The 22,632-nt window shown below is 38.6% G+C and overlaps 1 protein-coding gene across 2 annotated transcripts; it reads left to right on the top strand.

The window, feature by feature from the left end:
• Positions 1-1,514: 1,514 nt before the first annotated feature.
• Positions 1,515-22,034, top strand: MTO1 (mitochondrial tRNA translation optimization 1). Of its 2 annotated transcripts, none has more exons than XM_068985317.1 (12): positions 1,515-1,731; positions 4,074-4,273; positions 4,372-4,489; positions 9,067-9,356; positions 11,262-11,374; positions 11,473-11,663; positions 11,860-12,029; positions 12,683-12,887; positions 12,968-13,139; positions 17,259-17,377; positions 20,106-20,266; positions 21,841-22,034. In XM_068985317.1, the coding sequence occupies exons 1-12, from the start codon at positions 1,515-1,517 to the stop codon at positions 22,000-22,002; spliced, it is 2,118 nt and encodes a 705-aa protein (XP_068841418.1). In that variant the 3' UTR covers positions 22,003-22,034. The 2 variants fall into 2 exon arrangements, with proteins under 2 accessions (XP_068841418.1, XP_068841419.1); XM_068985318.1 differs by having other exon boundaries at positions 11,899-12,029.
• The last annotated feature ends 598 nt before the right edge of the window (positions 22,035-22,632 follow it).

Consider the following 22,632-nt stretch of genomic DNA (forward strand, 5'->3'; position numbering starts at 1 on the left):
TCCTTAACTCTCAAAGTTTTGTATTTCTGTAAGCTTTAAACTGTGTATGAAAAATACTAATAATGTAATGACAAAAATTATGTATTCGATAGAGATTAATAATCAGAATAATAAAACTACCACATGGATCGTTTCACAATCCAACCAGTGAAAATTTTCCTTTCTAAAGAAGGTGTTGGGTTGCACACTACCCTCCTCCCCACAACCAGGGTGTGTTTGCACAGCTTGAAAACTGAAGAAACAGCCTGGAGTCAGCACAGAGACATCAATGGTTTAAGGGACAGGGAGTGCTTGCTTGTCTGCAACAAGGTCCTCGAGCAACACCCCACTGCGTACCTTGGAGCGGGGACAGACCACAGAATTCCCTCCCAGTGAAAGGGAGAGGTTAGCAGTTACATGGTGAAGTAACTGGGTCATGACCCCCTCAGCAGGCTCAGCAGTCACCAGCTATGGTCTGGGGCAAGAGTATGTAGGAAAGTCAGTCATGTGAGTAGGGTGTAGGTGAGGTAGACACTGGCTGACTAGGGCATGCACACAGAGCAGGCGATGTACCTGACCACATAGAGGTTTTAAAACTATCAGTTCCAAAAGGCTGGACTTTAACCTTCAACCTTTCAGTTCTTCTAACTAGCCTTCATGAACCTTTCATCCACAAACACATTTGAATGTCTCTGGAATCTATCCCAATCTTCATAAACAGAAGGCAAGGTGATGGCTGCACCACAAATTTCGAAGACTCATATAAAGCAAAACAAAAAACAAAACCCGCTCAGTCGTGTCCGACTCTCTGCGACCCCATGAACCGCAGCACGCCAGGCCATCACCAACTCCCGGAGTACTGGAGTGGGTTGCCATTCCCTTCTCCAGGGGATCTTCCCGACCCAGGGATCGAACCTGGATCTCCAGCGTTGTAGGCAGACGCTTTACCGTCTGAGCTACCAGGGAAGCCCTATAAAGCAAAGGGACCTAAATTATTGTTTGTAGGCAGTTACCTGGTGATTAAGGCAGCAATTCGCTGAAAAGAACAAAAGATGACTGAGTAGAAGTCTCCCCTGACCCCAAAATCCAGAACCACAGGTAATCCAACAAACAGCCTCCTCCGCCAGGCAAGAAACGAGGTTCAGTTCAGTCGCTCAGTCGTGTCCGACTCTTTGCGACCCCATGAACCGCAGCACGCCAGGCCATCACCAACTCCCGGAGTCCACCCAAACCCATGTCCATTGAGTCGGTGATGCCATCCAACCGTCTCATCCTCTGTCGTCCCCTTCTCCAACCACAGATAATCCAACAACCTCCGCTAGGCAAGAAACGAGGTACACAGGTACCAATCCACGTCCACACCAACGCCCTTCGCCAGGAAAGTCGCGCCAAACTGCCAATCAGCGGCGACGCTGGACGTAGACGTGACGCTGTGACATCATAGCAAGATGGCTGCTCCCTGAAGGCTTTCTCTCCTAAGTGTTTTCCCCTCGCTCGTGTCAGGATCCGAGTTACAGACTTGCGTTTCTCCAGCAATGTTCTGTATCCGAGGCTGTGGCCGCCGGGTCGCGGCTTCCCTCACCAAACAGCACCTTGCGTCGGTCCGGTTCGGCGGTGACAGCGCGGCGCCCTGGACGCCGCACTTCGACGTAGTGGTCATCGGCGGAGGACACGCAGGGACCGAAGCCGCCGCAGCAGCAGCTCGGTGCGGCTCCCGGACTCTGCTGCTCACGCACCGAGTGGACACCATCGGTGAGTGGCGCGGTGTGAGGCTTGCAGAGAGACGCACGCTGCCAGGGTCCTCCTCCCCTTCCCAGTACCTTTTCCTCCCGTTACTCTGGTGAGAATCCTACCGAATATTGTTTTAGCCTGATGTGTGTTGCGCAGATCAGGCGGGACCGGGCCAGAACTCTGGTCTCGGCTATTCTGTGGACCACGAATTGTGCTGCTGTTGACAGAGGTAATTAGTTGGAGGAGGACTGGGGGAGAGGTACGTTAAGAAAAGAACAAACTTTTAAGAACACTGGTGATACTTTATTTCAATGTTGTCTTTTGCCCTTTACTAGCTTGTTGCCTCGGTTAAAGAGTGAATCAACGTTATTAGTACTCGTTTATTAAATACCCATTGTGTTTTTCTCCAGATTTTTGTGAAACCCTTTTGAAGAACGAGGCTACTTTTTAAATTGTATTTTATATTCATACTGAATGTTTATTCCCCAGTTTTATGGTTAGGACCCGACTGTGCTTTTTGGCACTTCACAAGCGGTGGCTGGACGGCCATAATTTAAAGCAAGACCCCTCTCTGGCATCATCATAGATGCCAGCTAGGGCCAGCTAGGACACTATCTCGGAGAAGGCAATGGCATCCCACTCCAGTACTCCTGCCTGGGAAATCCCATGGGCGGAGGAGCCTGGTAGGCTGCAGTCCATGGGGTCGCGAAGAGTCGGACACGACTGAGCGACTTCACTTTCACTTTTCACTTTCATGCATTGGAGAAGGAAATGGCAACCCACTCCAGTGTTCTTGCTTGCAGAATCCCAGGGACGGAGGAGCCTGGTGGGCTACCGTCTATGAGGTCGCACAGAGTCGGTCACGACTGAAGTGACTTAGCAGCAGCAGCAGCAGGACACTGTCTTGTAAATTATGCATGCCTGTGTCTTTCCTTGTGCATTTTGCTTACGAGGGAACAGTAATTGAAATGTTAACTATGCTTTCTGTACTGAAATACTGTTTAGAAATAACCATTCAGTTTATAACTGGAGAAATATATACTTTTGTTAACAGCGATTCTTTTGGATAGAGGCTATGTGATTACCCAAGTAAAAAGCAGGTACTGCATTTCAATAATAATAATTTTAAAAGTTGAATGAACAAAAATTATTACTGAAATAAGATGATCAGATAATAGTATAAGTGGTGTAGTTTTGTCAAGGATAAAGGAATTCCCATCAAAACCTGTATTTATATTTTTATACCAATACAATGTGACCTAAGTTTTCTTTTTAAATAAATGGATTTCAGAGATATTTAATAACTCTTATAAATGAACTTAATGAATGACAGTTCTATCTTAAAATCAAAGTCTCATTTTTTTAAGGTACTTTGATGTTGTGGAGTATGAAGTATTTCTGCTTGTTCTCAGAAAGATAGTTTTGACTTAGAAGGTTAAACTTCCATAGGAATACAGAATGCAGGAATTGTCCTGTATCAATTCTGTCATATCATCTGCCATAATAAAGTCAGAGGTAGAAAATTTTTTATTTTATGAATAACCTGGGAAATAATACTTTTTGACAAACTTGTTTGCCATTCATGATGAAAGAGAAGTCTTTTAACACCAAACCACTCACTGGCAAGTAGGAACAGGATTACTTTAGATCAATAAAGATTTATCCCTAAACTAAGTTTAGGTCACACTCCCCAAGCACAAAGCCTCATCAGGAAGAGTATTTACCTAAATAAACAATGGTTCTATATCAAAGGAAGGAGGAAAATAATCTACGCAGCTGTCATCCCTGTTTTTACTGTAGGGACACTGAGATACAGAATATTAGACAACTTGCCAAGATCACATAGAGCTTATAAGTGGTAAATATAGGAACTGAACCAGAACTCTGCCTTGCTGCTAACCCATGCTCATAATGACAGCACTATTCAGCCTCCCTCTGGAGACCATGAAAACTTTTGGAGGCCTAAATGCTGGTCACAGGATCAGCAGATGGCCTTTATGGAAGACATAATTAATTATAACTGTGAACCAGTACAAAGAAATTTCTTAAATTATGCTTGATTTAGGAAGGTTTCATGAGGTAAAGTTTTCAAAATCACATTGTAAAGGAAGAGGCAGCGTAATGAAATGCTAAAAATATGTACAAGAGAAAGATTCAAAAGAAACGTCCAGCAATGGTTTGTCTTCCAAGATGCCCCGAATAACTCTTGCGTCCCCCTGGGATTTCAGCAGTTTTAGTGTTTGCATCAAGTTTTTTATTTTTAATCACCTGATTCTAGTCACTTGTACAGACATTTCCCTATCAAGCACGCACTATGTGCAAGATGCTCATATATTTATTTTGTTTATGTCTGTTCTCTTTAGGTCAGATGTCCTGTAATCCTTCCTTTGGTGGCATTGGAAAGGGGCATTTAATGAGGGAAGTCGATGCCTTGGATGGCCTGTGTTCTCGAATCTGTGACCAGTCTGGTATACATTACAAAGTATTAAACCGGCGCAAGGGACCAGCTGTTTGGGGTCTGAGAGCTCAAATTGATAGGAAGCTTTATAAGCAGAACATGCAGGTAAGAACAGGGCATGAAAACAGGAAAGATTGTAGTGATTATTTAACATGCAAGTTATTTTTAACAAGTTATTTTCAACTTGCATTTTCTTTTGATAGAAAGAAATCCTCAATACACCGCTGCTTACTGTTCAGGAGGGAGCTGTAGAAGATCTCATCCTTACAGAACCAGAGCCTGAGCACACTGGGAAATACCGTGTCAGTGGCGTTGTTTTGGGTATGTACTGCTTATAGATAATAATAACGGTATCAAACTCCACGTGAAAATTTTATCCTGAGTAGCGTATGGAGATGTTTTGCTTATTCTAGGAAATTGTGTTTTCTGTTCAAGTATGAGGGAAACTGTATAGAAAAAAATCCTATTCCTCATTTCATTTTCACCATGAAATTCACATTCTGTACCATCTTATTTGGGGACTCTATAGCCTGCATAATTGTGTATTTTCCTCTTGGTATTTCTGTGATAATTTTTATTTTTCTTAGTTCTGACTTTAAACATTTTAAATTTATATTGTACAAGATTATTTATGTTTTTATTTGAGTTACATGTTAATTTTGAAAATAAAATTGCACATGCACATATTTTTTACAGAAGAATGGAAAAGCAATTTATCTCTGTTTTCTCCCTTTAAAGACTTAACCACTTCAGCTTTTTTAGCCTTCACTGCAAACACTAATTGGGAGATTTGTGTGTGCATAGTTATTTTATGGCTTGACTGACTCTGTACAGTCTAATGATTAGGGATTAAACTGGCTTTTTTGTTGAGGAATTCCCAAACATCTACGTCTGTTAGTCCTAAGGAGAAGAATCAGTCTTCTGCCAGAGGACTGGACTGTTAGCTTTCTAGGAACAAAGTAGTAGAAGGGGCTGCACTGGAGAAATTTATCCTTTTTTTTTTTTAATTAGAGGATAATTGCTTTACAATGTTTTATTGGTTTCTGCCATATAACATCTCAAATCAGCCATAAAAATTTCATCATTTAAAATACTTATTAACTTGTTTTCCCTGTTTAAATTTTATTGTAGACTTATTTTTTAGAATGGGATATACATATTAATTTTTTTACTTAGAAAAAATTGAGTGTATTTGTCTTACACAGTAAGAAGGACATGGGTAGACAATCCACATGAAAGTCCTAGCCATGTCACCAGACACCCGTGCCCCTTCCATTGTCCTGCTCTATCACCTGTGGCTGTAGCTTTCATTCCAGTGTTCACAAGACCAAAGTCACATATCCAGGTATCCATTATCATATCAGAAAGAAAAAGAAAAAGAGGGAAAGGCTAAAGACCAAACAGACAGAGCAAACAAGGTGCATTTCCTTTCAAAGAGGATTTCCACCTTCCTATTAATAGAAGTCTAGCCCAGCATCTTCTTGAAGTCCATTGACCAAAACTGCATCCTAATGGCCTTCTATGGCCTCAGATTGGTGTGAAAAGATAAATATTTTTGATTGGTATATTTCACCCAAGGAAAATTAGAGTTATTAGTCAAGAAAGTGTGTTAGTTAGATAAGGAATTACTTATATCGAGAGTGCTATTGTGACATAAATACATCACCTATAATTTACATCCCACATAGACACTGAACATATCTGGTGTTACAAGTAAAAACAATAATCAAATACTGTGGTAGCCATACAATGCAGCAGTCCCACTACTAGGCATATACCCTGACAAAATTTCATAATTCAAAAAGACACATGTACCCCAGTGTTCATTGCAGCACTGTTTACAATAGCCAGGACATGGAAGCATCCTAGATGGCCATCGGCAGATGAATGGAGAAAAAGATTGTGGTACATATACACAATGGAATATTACTCAGCCATAAAAGGAATGAATTTGAGTTGGTTCTAATGAGGTGGATGAACCTAGAGCCTGTTAAACGAGAAAAACAAATATCGTATATTAACGCATACATATGGAATATAGAAAAATGATACTGATGGACCTATTTGCAGGGCAGCAATAGAGACACAGACATAGAGAACAGACTTGTGGACCCAGTGGGGGAAGAAGAGGGTGGGACGAATTGAGAGAGTAGCGTTAAAACGTACAAAAACCAATACAGTATTGTAAAGTAACGTAAAATTAAAAATAAATCCAAAATGAAAAAAAAAGTAAAACGTATACAAAACCATGTGTAGAATAGATAGCAAGTGGGAAGTTGCTGTATAGGACGGGGAGCTCAATCCAAGGCTCTGTGACAACCTGGAGGGGGGGAATCAGTGGGGAATCGGAGGGAAGGTTCAAGAGGGAGGGGACATATGTGTATGTCTGGCTGATTCATATAGTTGTTCTACGGCAGAAACCAACACAACATTGTAAAGCAGTTATCCTCTAATTAAAAGGAAAAAGGAAAGACAAAATGAAGAAAAGCAGAATGATACTGCTCAAACTTTACTGTGAGGAATTTGGTGGAATCAAAGAGTAAAAAGAAAATACATTGACTGGAGACAGTGCTTTGGAATTAGACTAGTGTTCAGACTTAGCTTTGAGTTTCAGTTTCTTCATCTACAAAATTCGGAGAGTAATGTATATTTCACCAGATGAGAAAAGTGTGACTTAATGTTGAGGCTGGCATATAGTAAGGATTTAATAGATCATAATATAATATTTAATAAATAGTTATAGTGAATTACTTAATAAATAACTGCAACATTAATAATAAAAAAACATGGTAGCTGCAGCCAGCTAATGCCTAAAAAAAATTTTTTTAAGAAAAATTGCCATTTACCACAGGCAATTAAAGCCAGGGGTCTGAAGAAATTTTCAATTTGCTCTACATTCCACCTGAATTTTTTAAATTCCATATAAGTATATTTATGATGTAGGCATATCTTTTTTATAGATTAGAAAGCCAACTTTCGTAAAGTTCAAGTAGTTTCCCCAAGTCCCACAGCTAGAAAATATCACAGTCAGGAACTCAACCCAGGTATTTAAAAACTTAAATGTTCCTTTTGCGTCATCAACAGTTTAAAGGGGATGAAAGAAGGCAGAGTGAAAAGGTGGTCTGTCTCTCATCTTGTGCTCCAGGCAGCCGGTTTCCTTCCTCAGGAGCATTCCTAGGCACTGGTATGGTCTTTCTGTCTGTGATTTTATCCTTGACTTCATGCATAGGTATATGTATTCCACCCACACACACAGTAGTAACATATTGTACACACTCTGCTATACTTTATTTAACCACTTAGTCTATATTTGCTTGGCTTTTTGGGAGCTATGTGTCTTTCCTACAAGTTCATGGCTTTTGTTCTGTGATTACCTTACTAACTATGATTTTCTGTAATACACTTAATCTTCCCTTTCTTCTGTCAGCGTTTCGTGACTTCCCTATGTTGAACAGTTACTACTTTTATTTTCATTTCCCTTTCTCTCTGCCTCCTTTCCTCTCCAGACTGATGATTATATTGTTTTTATTAGGGTAGCCCTTTATCCTTTTTAATTATTTTTACTTATTATTTAAATTAGTGTCTTCAAATGCTATTTCTTGGACCCTGTCTATATTTTATGGGCCCAACAATACAATTTTTAATTAACTTTTTTTACTGAAGTGTAGTTGATTTACAGTGTTTCAGATGTACAGTGAAGTGATATATATATTCTTTTTCAGTCTTCTCCATTATAGCTTATTAATAATCAGTTTTTTATAGCTTATTAATAATCAGTTTTTTATTGTAGTAAAATGTATATAGCATAAAGTTTGCCACTGTAGCCATTTCTAAATATACAGTTCCACGCCATCAAGTACCCCCACAGTGTTGTGCAGCTGTCACCACTCTCCATTTCTAGAACTTCTGAAATTTAGTTGAAATACTGTACCCATTAACAGTAACTCTCTATTACCCAAAGAATTAACCTACATTTTCTTGTATGGTAGATCCATCTATAGACAAACCTTTATATGTGAATTTCAGCTCTTTCTCATCTTCAACCCCCAGCTACATTCCCACAGTTCTCACACTCAGTCCTCCCGTTTTTGCACTGCTGCAGGGCAGAGTACTTCACTGTCATCTGTATGTTGTCTTCAGGTTCTTGAGTTATAGTGTTCTCCCCTCTGCTCAGTCAGTTATCACTCTTTCAACCACTTCAAAAAAAATTTATTTTATGTTAGAGTATAGTTGATTTACAATATTGTGTTAGTTTCAGATATACAGCAAAACGATTCAGTTAAACATATATAATGTATATTATCCATTCTTTTTTCAGGTTATTTTCCACTGTAGGTTATTATAGAATATTGAGTAGAGTTCCTTGTGTTATACAGTAGGTCCTTGTTGACTGTTTTATTTATTGTGGTGTGTATATGTTAATCCCAAATTCCTAATTTATCTATCCCTCCAACCACTTTCTATCTTTCAAAAATATTTGAAATTTTTTATCTTTTGACAAGTTATTTCCCATTCTTGTGGTTCTTGTGGTTTCATATCTTTTTTGCTCCTTTATTTTCTTTCGGAATTTTAAGAAGGAGAAGAAATGATGTGAGGTGGGATCTGTTAAATTTAACTAGAAGTCTAAATTTAATTAATTTAAAAAATTAACTGAGACCAGCTATTCAGTGCTGACGAGACTTTGGGAACATGTGTATCTGTGATAATACATTATGCTCTCCATCTCAGCTTTTTTGGATTCTTCAGATTGGTAACATATAGCCTTCTTACTGATTTAAAATCTTTTTCAGGTTTCTAAAGACAAATTTTTCTATAGTTCTCTTACAAAAGCGTAACATTCTAATTTGATCCATGGTGACAATTAGAGCATGAGTTTTGTTCTCTTTCCTGTCCTTTAGCGGATGGAAGTACAGTGTATGCAGAGAGTGTGGTTCTGACTACTGGGACGTTTCTGAGAGGCATGATTGTAATCGGCTTGGAGATGCATCCAGCAGGACGTTTAGGGGATCAGCCTTCCATAGGGTTGGCTCAGACTCTGGAGAAGTTGGGGTTTGTGGTGGGAAGATTGAAGACTGGAACTCCGCCCCGAATTGCCAAAGAATCCGTTAATTTCAGCATTCTAAACAAGCAGACACCAGATAATCCATCCATACCATTCAGCTTTATCAATCAGACAGTGTGGATTAAGGTGAGATAATTTATGAAAATGTGGCTTTAAACAGGGAATATAGACTCTTTTTTGTATTCATTTTTCATCACTATTAATTAGGGCACAAAAATGTGTTCTTTAGAAGGATTAGCTGATTTGGCTACTTCGGTATTTCCTCATAAATTTTTTTTTTTTTTAATTGGAGGCTAATTACTTTACAGTACTGTGGTGGTTTTTGCCATACATTCACATGAATCAGCCATGGGTGTACATGTGTTCCCCATTCTGACCCTCCCTCCACCTCCCTCCCCAAATCCCATAAATTCTTAAATTTCATTGCTTTGATAACTTTACCTTATTAAATTTTTTGAAATAATTTCAGAAAAGTTGTAGGACTGTTACTTGCCCTCTCCATATATATAGACATAGATACATATATTTAACATATAGAACAGTAATATACACATTTATTTTTATTCTTTTTTCTTTTCCCAAAACATTTAAGAGTAAGTTGCAGAGATCATGACCCTTTACCTCTAAATACCTCAGTCTGCATCTCAGCTAAGCCAAAGACATCCTCATATAACTTCAATGCAGTGATAAAATTTGGGGAATTTAACATTGACAGTGCTGTTATCGAAAATAAAATTCATAGAGTTTTCTGACCACCCCAATAAATTTTTTTGTCCCAACGTTCTTTTTCCAACCTAGCATCATATATTCCATTTAATTGTCATTTCTTTTTAATCTGGAATAGTTCCTCAGTCTTAATAGTACTGATACTTTTGAAGATATAGGCTACTTTTACCTGTTCTTGTAATTTAAGAAAAAAACAAGCTCTATATTGTGTGTTTAGAATTAAGGGCTAGTAGTTGACGGTCCTAATTTTGGGTGAGTGTTACCCTGATGAGTAGCTATTTATTTATTTATCTAGCCATGCTGCACAGCTTGTGGGAACTTAGTTCCCTGACCAGGGATTGAATCCATGCCTCCTACAGTGGAAGTGTGGAGTCCTAACCACTAAGCGATCAGGGAATTCCCTCTTTTGACATTCTTATCTTTCCTCAACACTTTGTCTTTCTTACTGAGTTTTAAAGTAAGTCTCAGACATCATTTCATCCAGAAACACCTTGGTACATGTCTTTAACAAATAAGGATTTTGTAAAAGTCTACCATAATACTATTAGTGCACATAGCAAAACATAATTTCTTAATATCATCTGATACTCAGTGCTCAATTTTCCCTAGTATTAAATATATATATATAATTGAAGTATAGTTGAACTACAATGTTCCAAGTGCATTCCTAGTATTTTATAGTTGTTTTATTTGAACCAAGAACCGAATGAGGTTCATACATTACATATCTTATAATAGTTCCTCTCTTTTTTACATCTGTGTGCTGTGCTGTGCTTAGTCGCTCGGTTATGTCTAACTCTTTGCAACCCCATGGACTGTAGCCTGCCAAGCTCCTCTGTCCATGGGGCTTCTCCTGGCAAGAATACTGGAGTGGGTTTTCCATGCCCTCCTCCAGATTTTCCCAACCCAGGAATCGAACCAGGGTCTCCTGCACTGCAGGTGGATTCTTTACTACCTGAGCTACCAGGGGAGCCTCTTTTACATCTACATGGGGAAGAAACTCAGACATTTCTGGAATTTCCTACATTCTAGATTTGTAGATTTGTCTGATTTCACTGCTCTGGTGCCTTAAACATATTCCTACATCATCAATATTTCTTGTGAACTGTTGATCTGGAGGCTTATGTAAATTTAGGTTCATCTTTTGGGTTGTTTTTAACAAGCATATTTCACCATTAGTATTTGGCTTTGTGCATAGATTTGATGTCTGTACAAGTAAGTTTATATCATGTATGGAATTTATTTGAATTAGAGGCAAACTAATAGAGAAGCGAAACAGTGTTGTGACGAGTTCCCATGTTTTAGCCAGAAGATCAGCTGCCATGTTACTTGACTCAAACTAACCCTCGAGTGGATGAGATTGTCCTTGAGAACCTTCACCTTAACTGTCACGTTAAGGAAACTACAAGAGGACCCCGGTAAGGACAAAATACCAGTGCTTAATTGCAGTAAGGAATAATGTCAACCCTCTTTTATTTGTTTCATTACATTTTTAAATTCCAATGTCCTATTCTAGATACTGTCCCTCCATTGAATCAAAGGTCTTGCGTTTTCCAAACCGTGTACATCAAGTTTGGTTGGAACCTGAAGGAATGGATTCTGACCTCATCTACCCCCAAGGGTTATCTGTGACACTGCCAGCTGAATTACAGGAGAAAATGATCACATGCATCAGAGGCTTGGAGAACGCTAAAATGATTCAGCCAGGTAAAGAGACTCCCAGCTGCCCTTTGGTCTGAGCTCATCGTTGCTTAGCAGACAGCAGAAAATTGAAGCTACAGTCATGGTGCTTAGAGCCCCAGAAGACAAAACCCAGCATCTGCACGTTTGTTAATAAAATAGTCTTCACATTTGAAGAGCATTTAATGATAATCTTTGCATCTCCACCTTGAGGCAAACCCAGCCCTGTTTTTGCTTTTTGTACCATCTGTTCTTTGGCCAGGTTACGGTGTTCAGTATGATTACATGGACCCCCGGCAGATCTCTCCTTCTCTCGAGACTCATTTGGTGCAGCGGCTGTTCTTTGCTGGACAGATAAATGGCACTACTGGTTACGAGGAAGCTGCAGCTCAAGTAAGAAGTGGTTCAAGTGTTACTATAAACAGAAAAGGACTATTTAACTGGTGTTCCTCCTCTTGACATCTGTCATGATTGCTATATAGAGCTTAGATACAACTCGTAACTGTAATAGAAAACTGACTTCTATTTCAGGACATATGGGGGTGGCTTCTGTATACAACAGGATTTTTAAAACACTGTGTCTTTGTTACTCTTTTCTGAGCTCCTAGATCCAGTTGCATATTTTGATTAGATTTTTGTATTGCTTCTGAAATTTAAGAAAAGAAAATTTAGTTCTTTTAACCTAACCTAACTTTATTGAAAGTTACCCTGTTGTTACTCCTTTTTAAACAGAAAGTTATGTTATTTTTAGTTGGAAGTGGGAAAAGGCTAAAAAAGTCTTACAAGTGGATTTTTTTTTTTTAAAGATAAACCTGGTTTATCAAGAATATTAGATATTTTTAAAAACAATGAATTATAGCATTCTAAAGTGGTATATTACCCATATTCTGTTTGTAAATGTGAACCACATTTTCTGTCTCTGTTGTGTCCCTTCTGGGCAGGCCTGCTTCCTTACTGCCTGAACCATTTTTTCCAGGTAGTGTCTGAATAGGATAGCTCTTGGTTCAGTTCATAATGGCCTTTTAAACATTTCAGTCCTCTTGTAGGGCGTGATAGCTGGAATCAATGCAAGTCTTCGGGTCAGACACAAGCCTGCTTTTGTCATTAGCCGAACAGAAGGTTACATAGGAGTCTTGATTGATGACCTCACCACACTGGGCACCAACGAACCATACCGCATGTTTACCAGCCGAGCCGAGTTCCGTTTGTCACTGCGTCCTGATAACGCCGACAGCAGGCTCACATTCCGAGGTAACTTACACTGAGTCCTGCAACCAGACTTTCTCTCCTTTAAGACCTCTTTCATTATAATCTCCCCCTCCCCCTTCTAGGGTACAAGGAAGCTGGTTGTGTGTCCCAACAACGATATGAAAGAGCTTCTTGGATGAAGTCTTCTTTAGAAGAAGGCATTTCTATGCTAAAATCCATTGAGTTTTTAAGTACTAAATGGAAAAACTTAATTCCAGAGTCTTCTATAAGTAGTGGTAAAAGTCTGCCTCTCAGGTATGCATTTTTTGTATAAACTTTCTTTTTATAGAAAAATGGAGTCATCTCAGATCCTACCTATAGATTCTCTAGCTACACATTTTAAATGAATGCAGCTCTTATGTTTGCTTCTTTTCAAAATTCTTTAGAGATAATTTAATCTCCTTACTCACGAATGACAATATACATGATTCTAAATTATTTTTTATTTTATTTCTCTGTGGTTCCCATTGAGTTCTGCCTTTCCTAAGATCTAGAGGGCATAAACCAAGAAATAGCATAATCTGCTTTCTTTTTTAGGCATTGAACAATTGGAATGGTCTCATCTTGCCTGTGAACAATAGCAGGGAAACTTTGATTAAGCAGTGTTATCAATCCTTGAAGAGTCCCTTGCTACATTTTAGGAGTTTTTTTGTCCTTGTTTTTACCATTCTGGTTGTATGGACTCTAAAGGACATTAATAGAGAGCTTTTATGATTCAGAGATGCATTTCTGAAAACCTCATGTAATTCAGAATTTACATCAGTCACCACTGATTTTTCCCATTTAAAAAATGTAAGCTAATGCAGAGAGGGGGGTTGGAGGGTGGGTTTAGAAGGTATAAATCTACAATCATTGTGTCTTAGAAGCACACATGGTGACTTGATCTTGCTGCTGTGTCTCCGGTATGTTTTTTGTTGATAGTTTTCTTTTTCTCAGTCCTTGTTTTGCTTGTGAGGAAATTTGTAGACTTAATGGTATATTCATTTTAATGCCACTTTTTATCATCCCCAATCTCTCTAACTGCTCTCTTTTTAACTAAAAGCCAGGCATAACATGTCTTTGACTTCCATCTCATCACAGTGTTTTCTGTTTACAGTTTGTGTTCCCAAATTTTCATTTTCGTGAGAATTTCCCAAAGCACTGGCACCACTGATAGAGGATAGTAAGCAGGTTTTTAATTATAGTAACAGTAAATAATCAGCTTCCCAGGTGGCGCTGGTGGTACAGAACCCACCTGCCAATGCAGGAAACCTAAGAGATGTAGGTTCAATCCCTGGGTCAGGAAGATCCCCTGGAGAAGGACATGGCAACCCATTTCAGTATTCTTGCCTGGAGAATCCCATGGATAGAGGAGCCTGGCAGGCTACAGTCCATAGGATAGTAAAGAATCAGACATGACTAAAGTGACTTAGCAACAATTAATAAAGAATCTGCATGGTTGTCACCTAAACCAGGGGGTCTCATTCACAGGAAAGACAGCTTGGTTCACAGATAAGGGTGGCAGATTTATTTGTTTACCAGTTAAGTGGTACTGGGAGATGGTAGTAGTATAAGCACAGTTTTGTATTTCACTCTGTTGTCCAGCTATTTGTTTAAATTTAGGAGAGTTTATTATTATTTCAAACTTTGCAGAAGAATTTATAGCATTATGCTTAACATAGATCAAATATTCCACTATGTTAGATTTTATATAATTAGAATTTGCATTCGATGTGACTCGTGGATTGAGGTCATAGTGAGAGCAAGGGAAGTGATTGTTTTCAACACTGTTTAGAATGCTAATTGATGAATAAAAATACGAAAAAGGAGGGGGCTGTCAGTTTTATATTTTTACCTAATCCCAAGAGTACCCATTTTGTTAAGGTAACCTTTTTTTAAACGGTAATTTGACCAAATGCTTTTCTTGTTAATTCAGGTGTCTTTCCTTTCAGAAGGAAACAGGGGCCTCATCCTCCTGTTTGATTTTGGTAGAATATCTATAATCTAGTGTTGAGCCTCCCTGAAAGAACTCACTTGATCAATTCCTAGACATATAAAGCTAGAAAGACAGAAAATTGGTCCAAGGACATGTATTGTGTCTGCCGCACACATAGCAAGCTGTGCGCCAGGCACTGAGAAGTGGGACTAGACTTTGAGCTACCGTTTTGACAGAAGAGATCCACAGAGCATGCGTGCACACATTTCCTGTCAGGATCGTAGGGAGACCCACTGATGCGTCAGGTAGTGCAGAAACTGTCTCTTGTGTTCTGCGGAAGTGTGCTAACGTGTCCTTCAGTGGCAGCCCTCTGTACTCTGACGCTTAGGCTTCATTCAAAGCTGGTCTTGAAGTTTGGACCTGCAAATAGTTCCAAGCCTTCTAAACAAATTGCTTAAAAGCCTTTTAAAAGATGTATTTATTTTGGCTGCTCTGGGTCTTCACTGCTGCCTGTGGGCTTTCTCTAGTTGCAGCAAGCGGGAGCTGCTCTTCACTGCGGAACTGGGGCTTCTCATTGCAGTGGCTTCTCCTGTCGACGAGCACAGGCTTCAGTAGTCACAGCTGGTAGGCTCCAGAGTGCTGGGTCAGTAGTTGTGGCACGCAGGCTTAGTTGCCCCATGGCCTGTGGGATCTTCCCAAACCAGGGATCAAACCCACGTCCCCTACATTAGCAGGCAGATTCTTAACTTCAACACTGGACCACCAGGGAACCCTAAAACCTTAAAAGTTAAGTGGTCATAGGCTTTTCTTTGAGGTCACCATTCTCTAAGATTGCTCCCTTTTGGTTAGTCATTAGGAGGTATTTTCCTGCATGTTCTATAATTTTTTTTATTTTATTTTTGGCCACCCTGGGTTTTACATTGCTACATGCAGGCTTCCTCTAGTTGTGACTGGTGCGGGCTGCTCTCAGGTTGCAGAGCGTGGGCTTCATGTTGTGATGGCTTCTCATGTCTCAGAGCACCAGTTCCAAGGCGAGTGAGCTCTGTAGTTCTGGCACACAGGCTCAGTTGCCCATAGCATGTGGGATCTCCCCACACCAGGGATTGAACCCATGTTCCCTGCATTAGCAGGCGATTCCTCCTAACCACTGAGCCACCAGGGAAGTCTTGTTCTATAACTTCTGAAAGGACAACCCCTTTTGGAGTTTAGGGTTATTTGGTTTCATTGTATCAATAGCTTATCTGATGAGACTTCTGAAATTAATTGACATAATTCATCTTGTGGAGCACAACAAAGTTGACAGCTCCTTGTGCAAAGAGGTGTCTGGCCTTTCCTAGACTGTCTGAGATGAGAGAGGCCTCTGCAGAGAGTGTGACACAAGACTGTGGTGATAGAATGAGCTGCAAAAAAAGAAAAAAAACACATCTGGGAGGCCTGAAGGGACTTGGGACCCTGGGATGGGCAGATTTGACTTTCTTTTGACTTGATAAATTAATTGGTTTAATTGATTTTGGGTGGACAGAGTTGATCAAAAAAGCAATCTATTGAAAGAGGGAAAGGGCAAAGTAAATAAAAATAAAATTAAGGCAGTAAGTGTAGTGTAGGGAAAGTGTACAGATCAGTGAAACCTTGTGAGAACCAAGCAAAATGAGAAGGAAACTGCAGGGTATTTTCCAGTCTTGGAACAAGCAGGAGATCTCCTTTAGTTGGTTCTGAGCATGCGTGTAGAAGGATGACGCATTCACAGGACGTGGGCTTAACGTGACTTAGATGTAAATTCTTAGGGAGTTTAATCACACCCTTGTTTTCAGAGGATATTCTGTCCTAATAGGAAAGCTCCAGAGGACAAATGGATTGTTGCAGTACCACTTTACCAGCTACTTCTCCATCTTGATAAAGGAAAGGAGTTGAGAATCACATGCTCTCTTTCAAAAAATTGCAGAGGAAGGAACACTTCCAAACACATTCTATGAAGCCACCATCACCCAGATAACAAATGCAGACAACGACATCACAAAAAAAGAAAATTACCGGCCAATATTACGATAAACATAGATGCAAAAATCAACAAAATTCTAACAGAATTCAGCAACACATTAAAAAGATCATACACCATGATCAAGTCGGGTTTATCTGAGGGATGCAAGGATTCTTCAATATACGCAAATCAATCAGTGTGATACACCATATCGACAAATTGAAAGATAAACATCATATGATAATCTCAGTAGATGCAGAAACGCTTTTGACAGAATTCAGCCTGAGAATCACATGCTGATCTTCTGGAGGTCTCGCTGTGTCGCAGATGCTGCTGTGTTTGCTCGGTATACTTGGGGAAAATTAGAAATATATTGATATTTTTTATTCTGAGATTTGGTATTACTTTCAAGGAATTTTGTTCTTAATCTGCCTGATATAATATGGACCCTTGTGTTAATGAAACTTTTCTGTGTTTGTAGAGCTCTTGATGTTCTGAAGTATGAGGAAGTTGACATGGAGTTGTTGGCCAGGGCTGTTCCAGAGCCCTTGAAGAAGTACACCCAATGTAGAGAGCTGGCCGAAAGACTGAAAATAGAAGGTAGAAAATTTTTTACTGAGAATGTCTGTATGCTATCTTCTTCATTTGTGCTAATAATGAACGAATTGCAGATACACAGAGAGGTCTGTGTCAAGAGGAGCCATTATTACCGTAAGACCAGCCTAACACCTACCGTCTTAGGCTCTGACCACTCAGAGTAGGTTTCCCAGGTAGCATTGTAACACATCAGAATGTGTTAGGAATGCACAATCTCAAGCTCCACCCCAGACCCACTGAGTGAGCATTTGCATTTTAACAAGATTCCCTAGGTGATCTGTGTGTATATTTCATGTTGGGAAGTGCCACTGTAGAGCTCTCCTTTAAAAAAAAAAAAAAAATCTTTTCTCCTTTTGAACTTTTTCTTTTAATGTTTTCTCCACTTAAATGTTCTAATAATGAGGAAAATAATGCTATCTTTGGCTTTGATGATATGTTATACTCTTCCATTAATAAAGACTTATTTTGTATCAGGCAAAGAAGTTCAGAGTCTGCTCCTGTATGTTCTAACATTTGGTGTGTTCTCACACTCTTAGTCAATATATTGACCATCAAAGTCACATGTGACTTTTGGAGTTGTACTGCAATTTTTAACTTTTTTTTTATAAAAAAAATATTTCAGGACTTCCCTGGTGATTAAGACTCCATACTCCAAATGCAGGGGGCACAGGTTTGATCCTCAGTCACAGAAGATCCCGCATGCCAAAAAAAAAAAAAAAATCAAACAGAAATACTGATAATAGCATTAGCTTCTGCATTGTGATAGAAGATTTTCTTTTTTTTCCTCCTCTGGAAAATTGTTTGCAGAAAAAGTCAGGAACCAGAATGAGATGGGAGAGAAGGGTAGGAAAAGCACGATAAAAGGTGGACTGTTCAAATAGGAAAGGCCTTCAGGCTCCTTGGGGACCGGCGAAGGTGGTAAGAATGCTGCAGTCCTTCTAGCAGTAACATTTTCTTTCAGTTCCAGAGAGGTCTGTCACCCTGCTATGCTTTGACTGCTTATATAGAATGACCCAAGTGCTACCTATCATTCTTACAAATGAGCATGCCCTGGTCATTTGCTAATGTTAAGAAGTATTGTTAACCTTATATCTCAACATCATGATCTCTCTATTGAGTAAAGGTTACTTTATTGAACATTTAGGCCGTTAGCATCTGGGAAAAGGTGATTAAACTCTGTATTTTAAACTTGGTTTGCTGTTTTACTGTGTCCAATAAATGGTCCAAAATAATTATCTTCAACTTGTTTATAGGAAACCCTGACTTCAGCCATGGAGTAGTTACTGTTTTGCCTTGTTCTTTAAGACTGGCATATATAAAGACTCTAACTAATACCCATGGCTTAAAAGAAACCACACTAGGTTAAAATACAGCATATATCAGTAGTTTTCAAATCACTACCTAGATCTTCCACTAGATAAGTTTTTTCTTTCTTTTTTTTTAATGTGGACCATTTAAAAAATCTGTTGAATTTATTACAACATTGCTTCTGTTTTATGTTTTAGTTTTTTTGGCCCTGAGGCATATGTGATCTTAGCTCCCTGACCAGGGATCAAACCTGCACCCCTTGAATTGGAAGGTGAAGTCTTAATCACTGGACTGCCAGGGAAGTCCTTAGACAAATTTCTGGAAGGCAGAAATCAGTTTCAGAGTCTTCTCTGTACTATCTCTCATGTTTTGCTATACATATTTGAAAAATTAAATATATCTTTAACATATACATTATTTATATTCTGTGATCCTACAGTCTATTCCTGAGTCATAAAATTTCATTATAATTTGTCATGCTGATGTGTTATATTAATCCCTTTATATGAATTATTTCATTTGATACTTAAAAAGTGTTGTGTAAAGGATAGCCACTAGCATTATGTCTTAATTTACAGATAGTTATAACTTGCCCAGGGTCACACAGTTGGGGAGTGGCAGAACTGGGCTTTGAACCTAGTATATCTGTCTGCAAGGCCTGTGCACCTCACAGCTCTCCTTTGTTGTCAAAAAGACCATCATAAGTCTCTGGGTCAGCCCGTAACATTTCTAGATAAGGTGCCTGAGGCCCAGAAGTATCATGATGTGTTCATTGTCAGAGGGTAATATATTGGTGGAGCCAGGCTCAGAGCTGAGACTTTCTGGCTACCAGTCAAGTGATAGAAGCAGAAGCTTCCAGAACCTCTAGGGAAGACTTGCTTTTCTTAAACAGGACAGAATGAAGGTCTTTTATTTTTCTAAGAATGGAATGCGTTAATTACAAAATAATTGCTGAATTGTCTTTCTAACTTCACTCTGAATAAAACTTCAGTTAATTTATTTAAATTATATGTTATCATCCAAGAATATATACTTTTAACAATTAAAGCTTTATTTGAAAACCGTCTTCTTGGAGAAACACCTAATCTTTAGAACTTCAAACCTATAGCCTGTTGAAGAAAGTGTTCCACCAAAATTTGCATTGAGAAAGAAAGCAATTTTTTTTTTTACTTAAAATTTTCTAGATTTTTTAAATGAGAAGGACATGGAATAAACTGCCAGACAGAATATTGTAGTTAATACACAAGATACTCCCTCTCTATTTTAACCTCAGTCTCCTCTTCTGCGAAAGGAAACACCTACCCCACCTGTCGTGGTACTGAGATCATATATGCAAAAGCTCTCTGTAAATTGTAAAAAGCTAGAAACATGTAGGTTGTTAATGTTATCTGAGTATCACAACATAATTAATTTTGTTCACCAGCCACTTATGAATCAGTACTGTTCCATCAGCAACAAGAAATAAAGGAAGTTCAGAGAGATGAAGCTCTCCAACTACCAAAGGACCTAGATTATTTGACTCTCAAGGATATATCTTTGTCCTATGAAGTTCGAGAGAAGCTGCATTTCAGTCGCCCACAGACGGTAAGAAAACAGGCAGTGGACAGGAACAGATCATAAAGAGCCAATGCTTTAATTTTTAAAAGCTGGATTTATAGTGGCCATATAACTAATGTTTTATGTCATCATAAAAAGTTTAACCTCTTATTTTCATATTCTCTTTATAGAACAGGTATCATTATATTTTTTATGAGAGATAAAAAAGCTTAGTGTAAATACGTATCTGGAAGTCAAGAATTGGGTTGATTATAATTATCCAACTATGTGCACGCTTGTTTATATGCATGACTTAAACTACTTTAGGTTAAAATAGAATACATGTCAATGGTTTTCAGATCACTGCTTGGATCCCTCCAAGGAGTTCCATAGTGTTGCCTTGGGAGCCAGTAGGAGGAAGTAGAGGGCCAGAGAGGCCCCCACCCATGATCCTGCGTGTGTCTGTGTGTGGTCTGCATTTGCATGAGTACATGGGCACCACGCTGTATACATCTGTTAAAAACTTGGCAGCGTACAGTAGTGAATTTGTAATAACAAATATTGAAAGACTTGTAGGCTGTATTTATTGATTCTGAGATACATTTTTAACATCTCTGAGTTATAGCTTAAAAATTGATGGTGTATCATAGTTTAATGGGCATTGCATTGGGTTTTTTTAAATTTTTTTCAGTGGATCATAAAATAAAGGGGCACTTAACAAAACCATGGCCTGCAAAAAATTTTGAAAAGATTTTTTGAAAAGAGGAGTGATTTCATCAACTAATATGGTATTCTTAGTCATAGTCATCATGGAAAGCAGCAGAGAGGCCTTAAGTTTTATATCTGTATCTTACTCATTTGGGGTTATGTTTTTGTGGATAGTCATAGGCTGCACTGCCCAATATGATAGCCGCTAACCAAGTGCAACCATTTACAGTAATTTAAATGAAATAAAGTTAAAAATTCAACTCCTCAGTCATATTAGCCACATTTCAGATGCTCAGTAGCTACAAAAGGCTATTGGCTGTCATACTGGACAGTTATCATATTTTTACACTGCCAGTGTTACAGAAATTTTCCATTATCACAGAAAAGTTCAATTGCATTATATTGGTCATCACAGTTCACCTCTTAACCAAAATTCTGAAATACCGAAAGCTCTTGCAAACGTTTGCTACAGAGTCATTTGGTGGCAAAACAGACGTGAACTGATATGAGGTCTTTATACCACGTGAAGTGAATAAGTCATACATTTCACTGCAAAAATATACCATAGAAATACCACTGAGGTTAGTCATAGGGTGCTGACCAGCACACTGCTAGTGATGCTAGTTTAGTTTAACAAAAAGAAAAGGTTAGGTACTTTAACATCTGTTAGTTACATCATCTTAGACAAGTCATTTTAATGTCTCTGAGTCTCGGTTTCCCGTTTTTAAAGTGAAGATATTAATTATAACCACATTTCTTTTACCTACTTTGTAAAGTTATTTTGGCAATACATTAAGATAAAGTTTTGAAAATATTTTACAAACTGTAACATACAGATCATTATCAAGAGGAAAATAAATTTGCTTATAACTGACATAGCTCATTTATGTTTCTCTTGTGGTTTTAATTCCTAGATTGGGGCTGCCAGTCGTATACCTGGAGTGACAGCTGCTGCCATCGTCAACCTGCTCAGATTTGTGAAGACCACTCAGCAAAGACAGGCAGCTATGAATAGAGTTCCCAAAATTGATCAACAGTTACGTGATACAGACAGACTTGAAGAGAGTCAGTTGTAGCTTTCTAATGATAGAAGAGTTAATCTGAACAGGAGTGTAGACAGGAGATAAGAAGTATTTATATTTAGCACCTGTTAAAATAACTTTTTAAAAAATAAATAAATAAATAAAGTTATTTTAACAGGTGCTAAATATAAATACTTCTTATCTCCTGTATACACTCTTATTAGGTTTTGTGTCATTAATTTATAAATAGGTTATAATTCTGCTTTTTTGTATATCTGAAAAAATAGTTATAAAGTCTGTTAATACTCTTTGTTTCAGGTGTTCTAATACAGTATACCTATTAATATAAATTTGGGCAGTGTTCATCAAAGAGAAATACAGTGGAACTAAAACAGAACCTGGAAAAAAAAATCTCAGCTTGCGAATTTGCCTACTCATAAGGACTAATTTACTGGGAATTCCCTGGTGGTCCAGTGGTTAGAACTCCGCACTTCTACTGCAGGGGACCCAGGTTGGAACCGTGGTCAGGGAACTAAGATCTGCATGGTGTGGCCAAAAATAAATAATAAGAACTTTGTCCATAAAAGGTACCAAATTAAAAGTCTTATCTTTCAATTAGTTTTGAAAGTTGGCAGGCTTCTACTTAGTTGTGTTATTTCAAAGCCCTCAAATTCTTAAGGCTAA

The sequence above is a fragment of the Capricornis sumatraensis genome, chromosome 13, assembly GCF_032405125.1.
Source record: "Capricornis sumatraensis isolate serow.1 chromosome 13, serow.2, whole genome shotgun sequence".
Classification (NCBI taxonomy): Eukaryota; Metazoa; Chordata; class Mammalia; order Artiodactyla; family Bovidae; genus Capricornis; species Capricornis sumatraensis.

What these genes read in the sequence shown, in the direction of transcription:
- MTO1 (XM_068985317.1), top strand. Translation starts at nt 1,515, where the DNA reads ATGTTCTGTATCCGAGGCTGTGGCCGCCGGGTCGCGGCTTCCCTCACC. An exon ending in GCACCGAGTGGACACCATCG is followed by an intron (nt 1,732 to 4,073) that starts GTGAGTGGCGCG and finishes TGTTCTCTTTAG; the next exon opens with GTCAGATGTCCTGTAATCCT. An exon ending in GAAACTACAAGAGGACCCCG is followed by an intron (nt 11,375 to 11,472) that starts GTAAGGACAAAA and finishes GTCCTATTCTAG; the next exon opens with ATACTGTCCCTCCATTGAAT.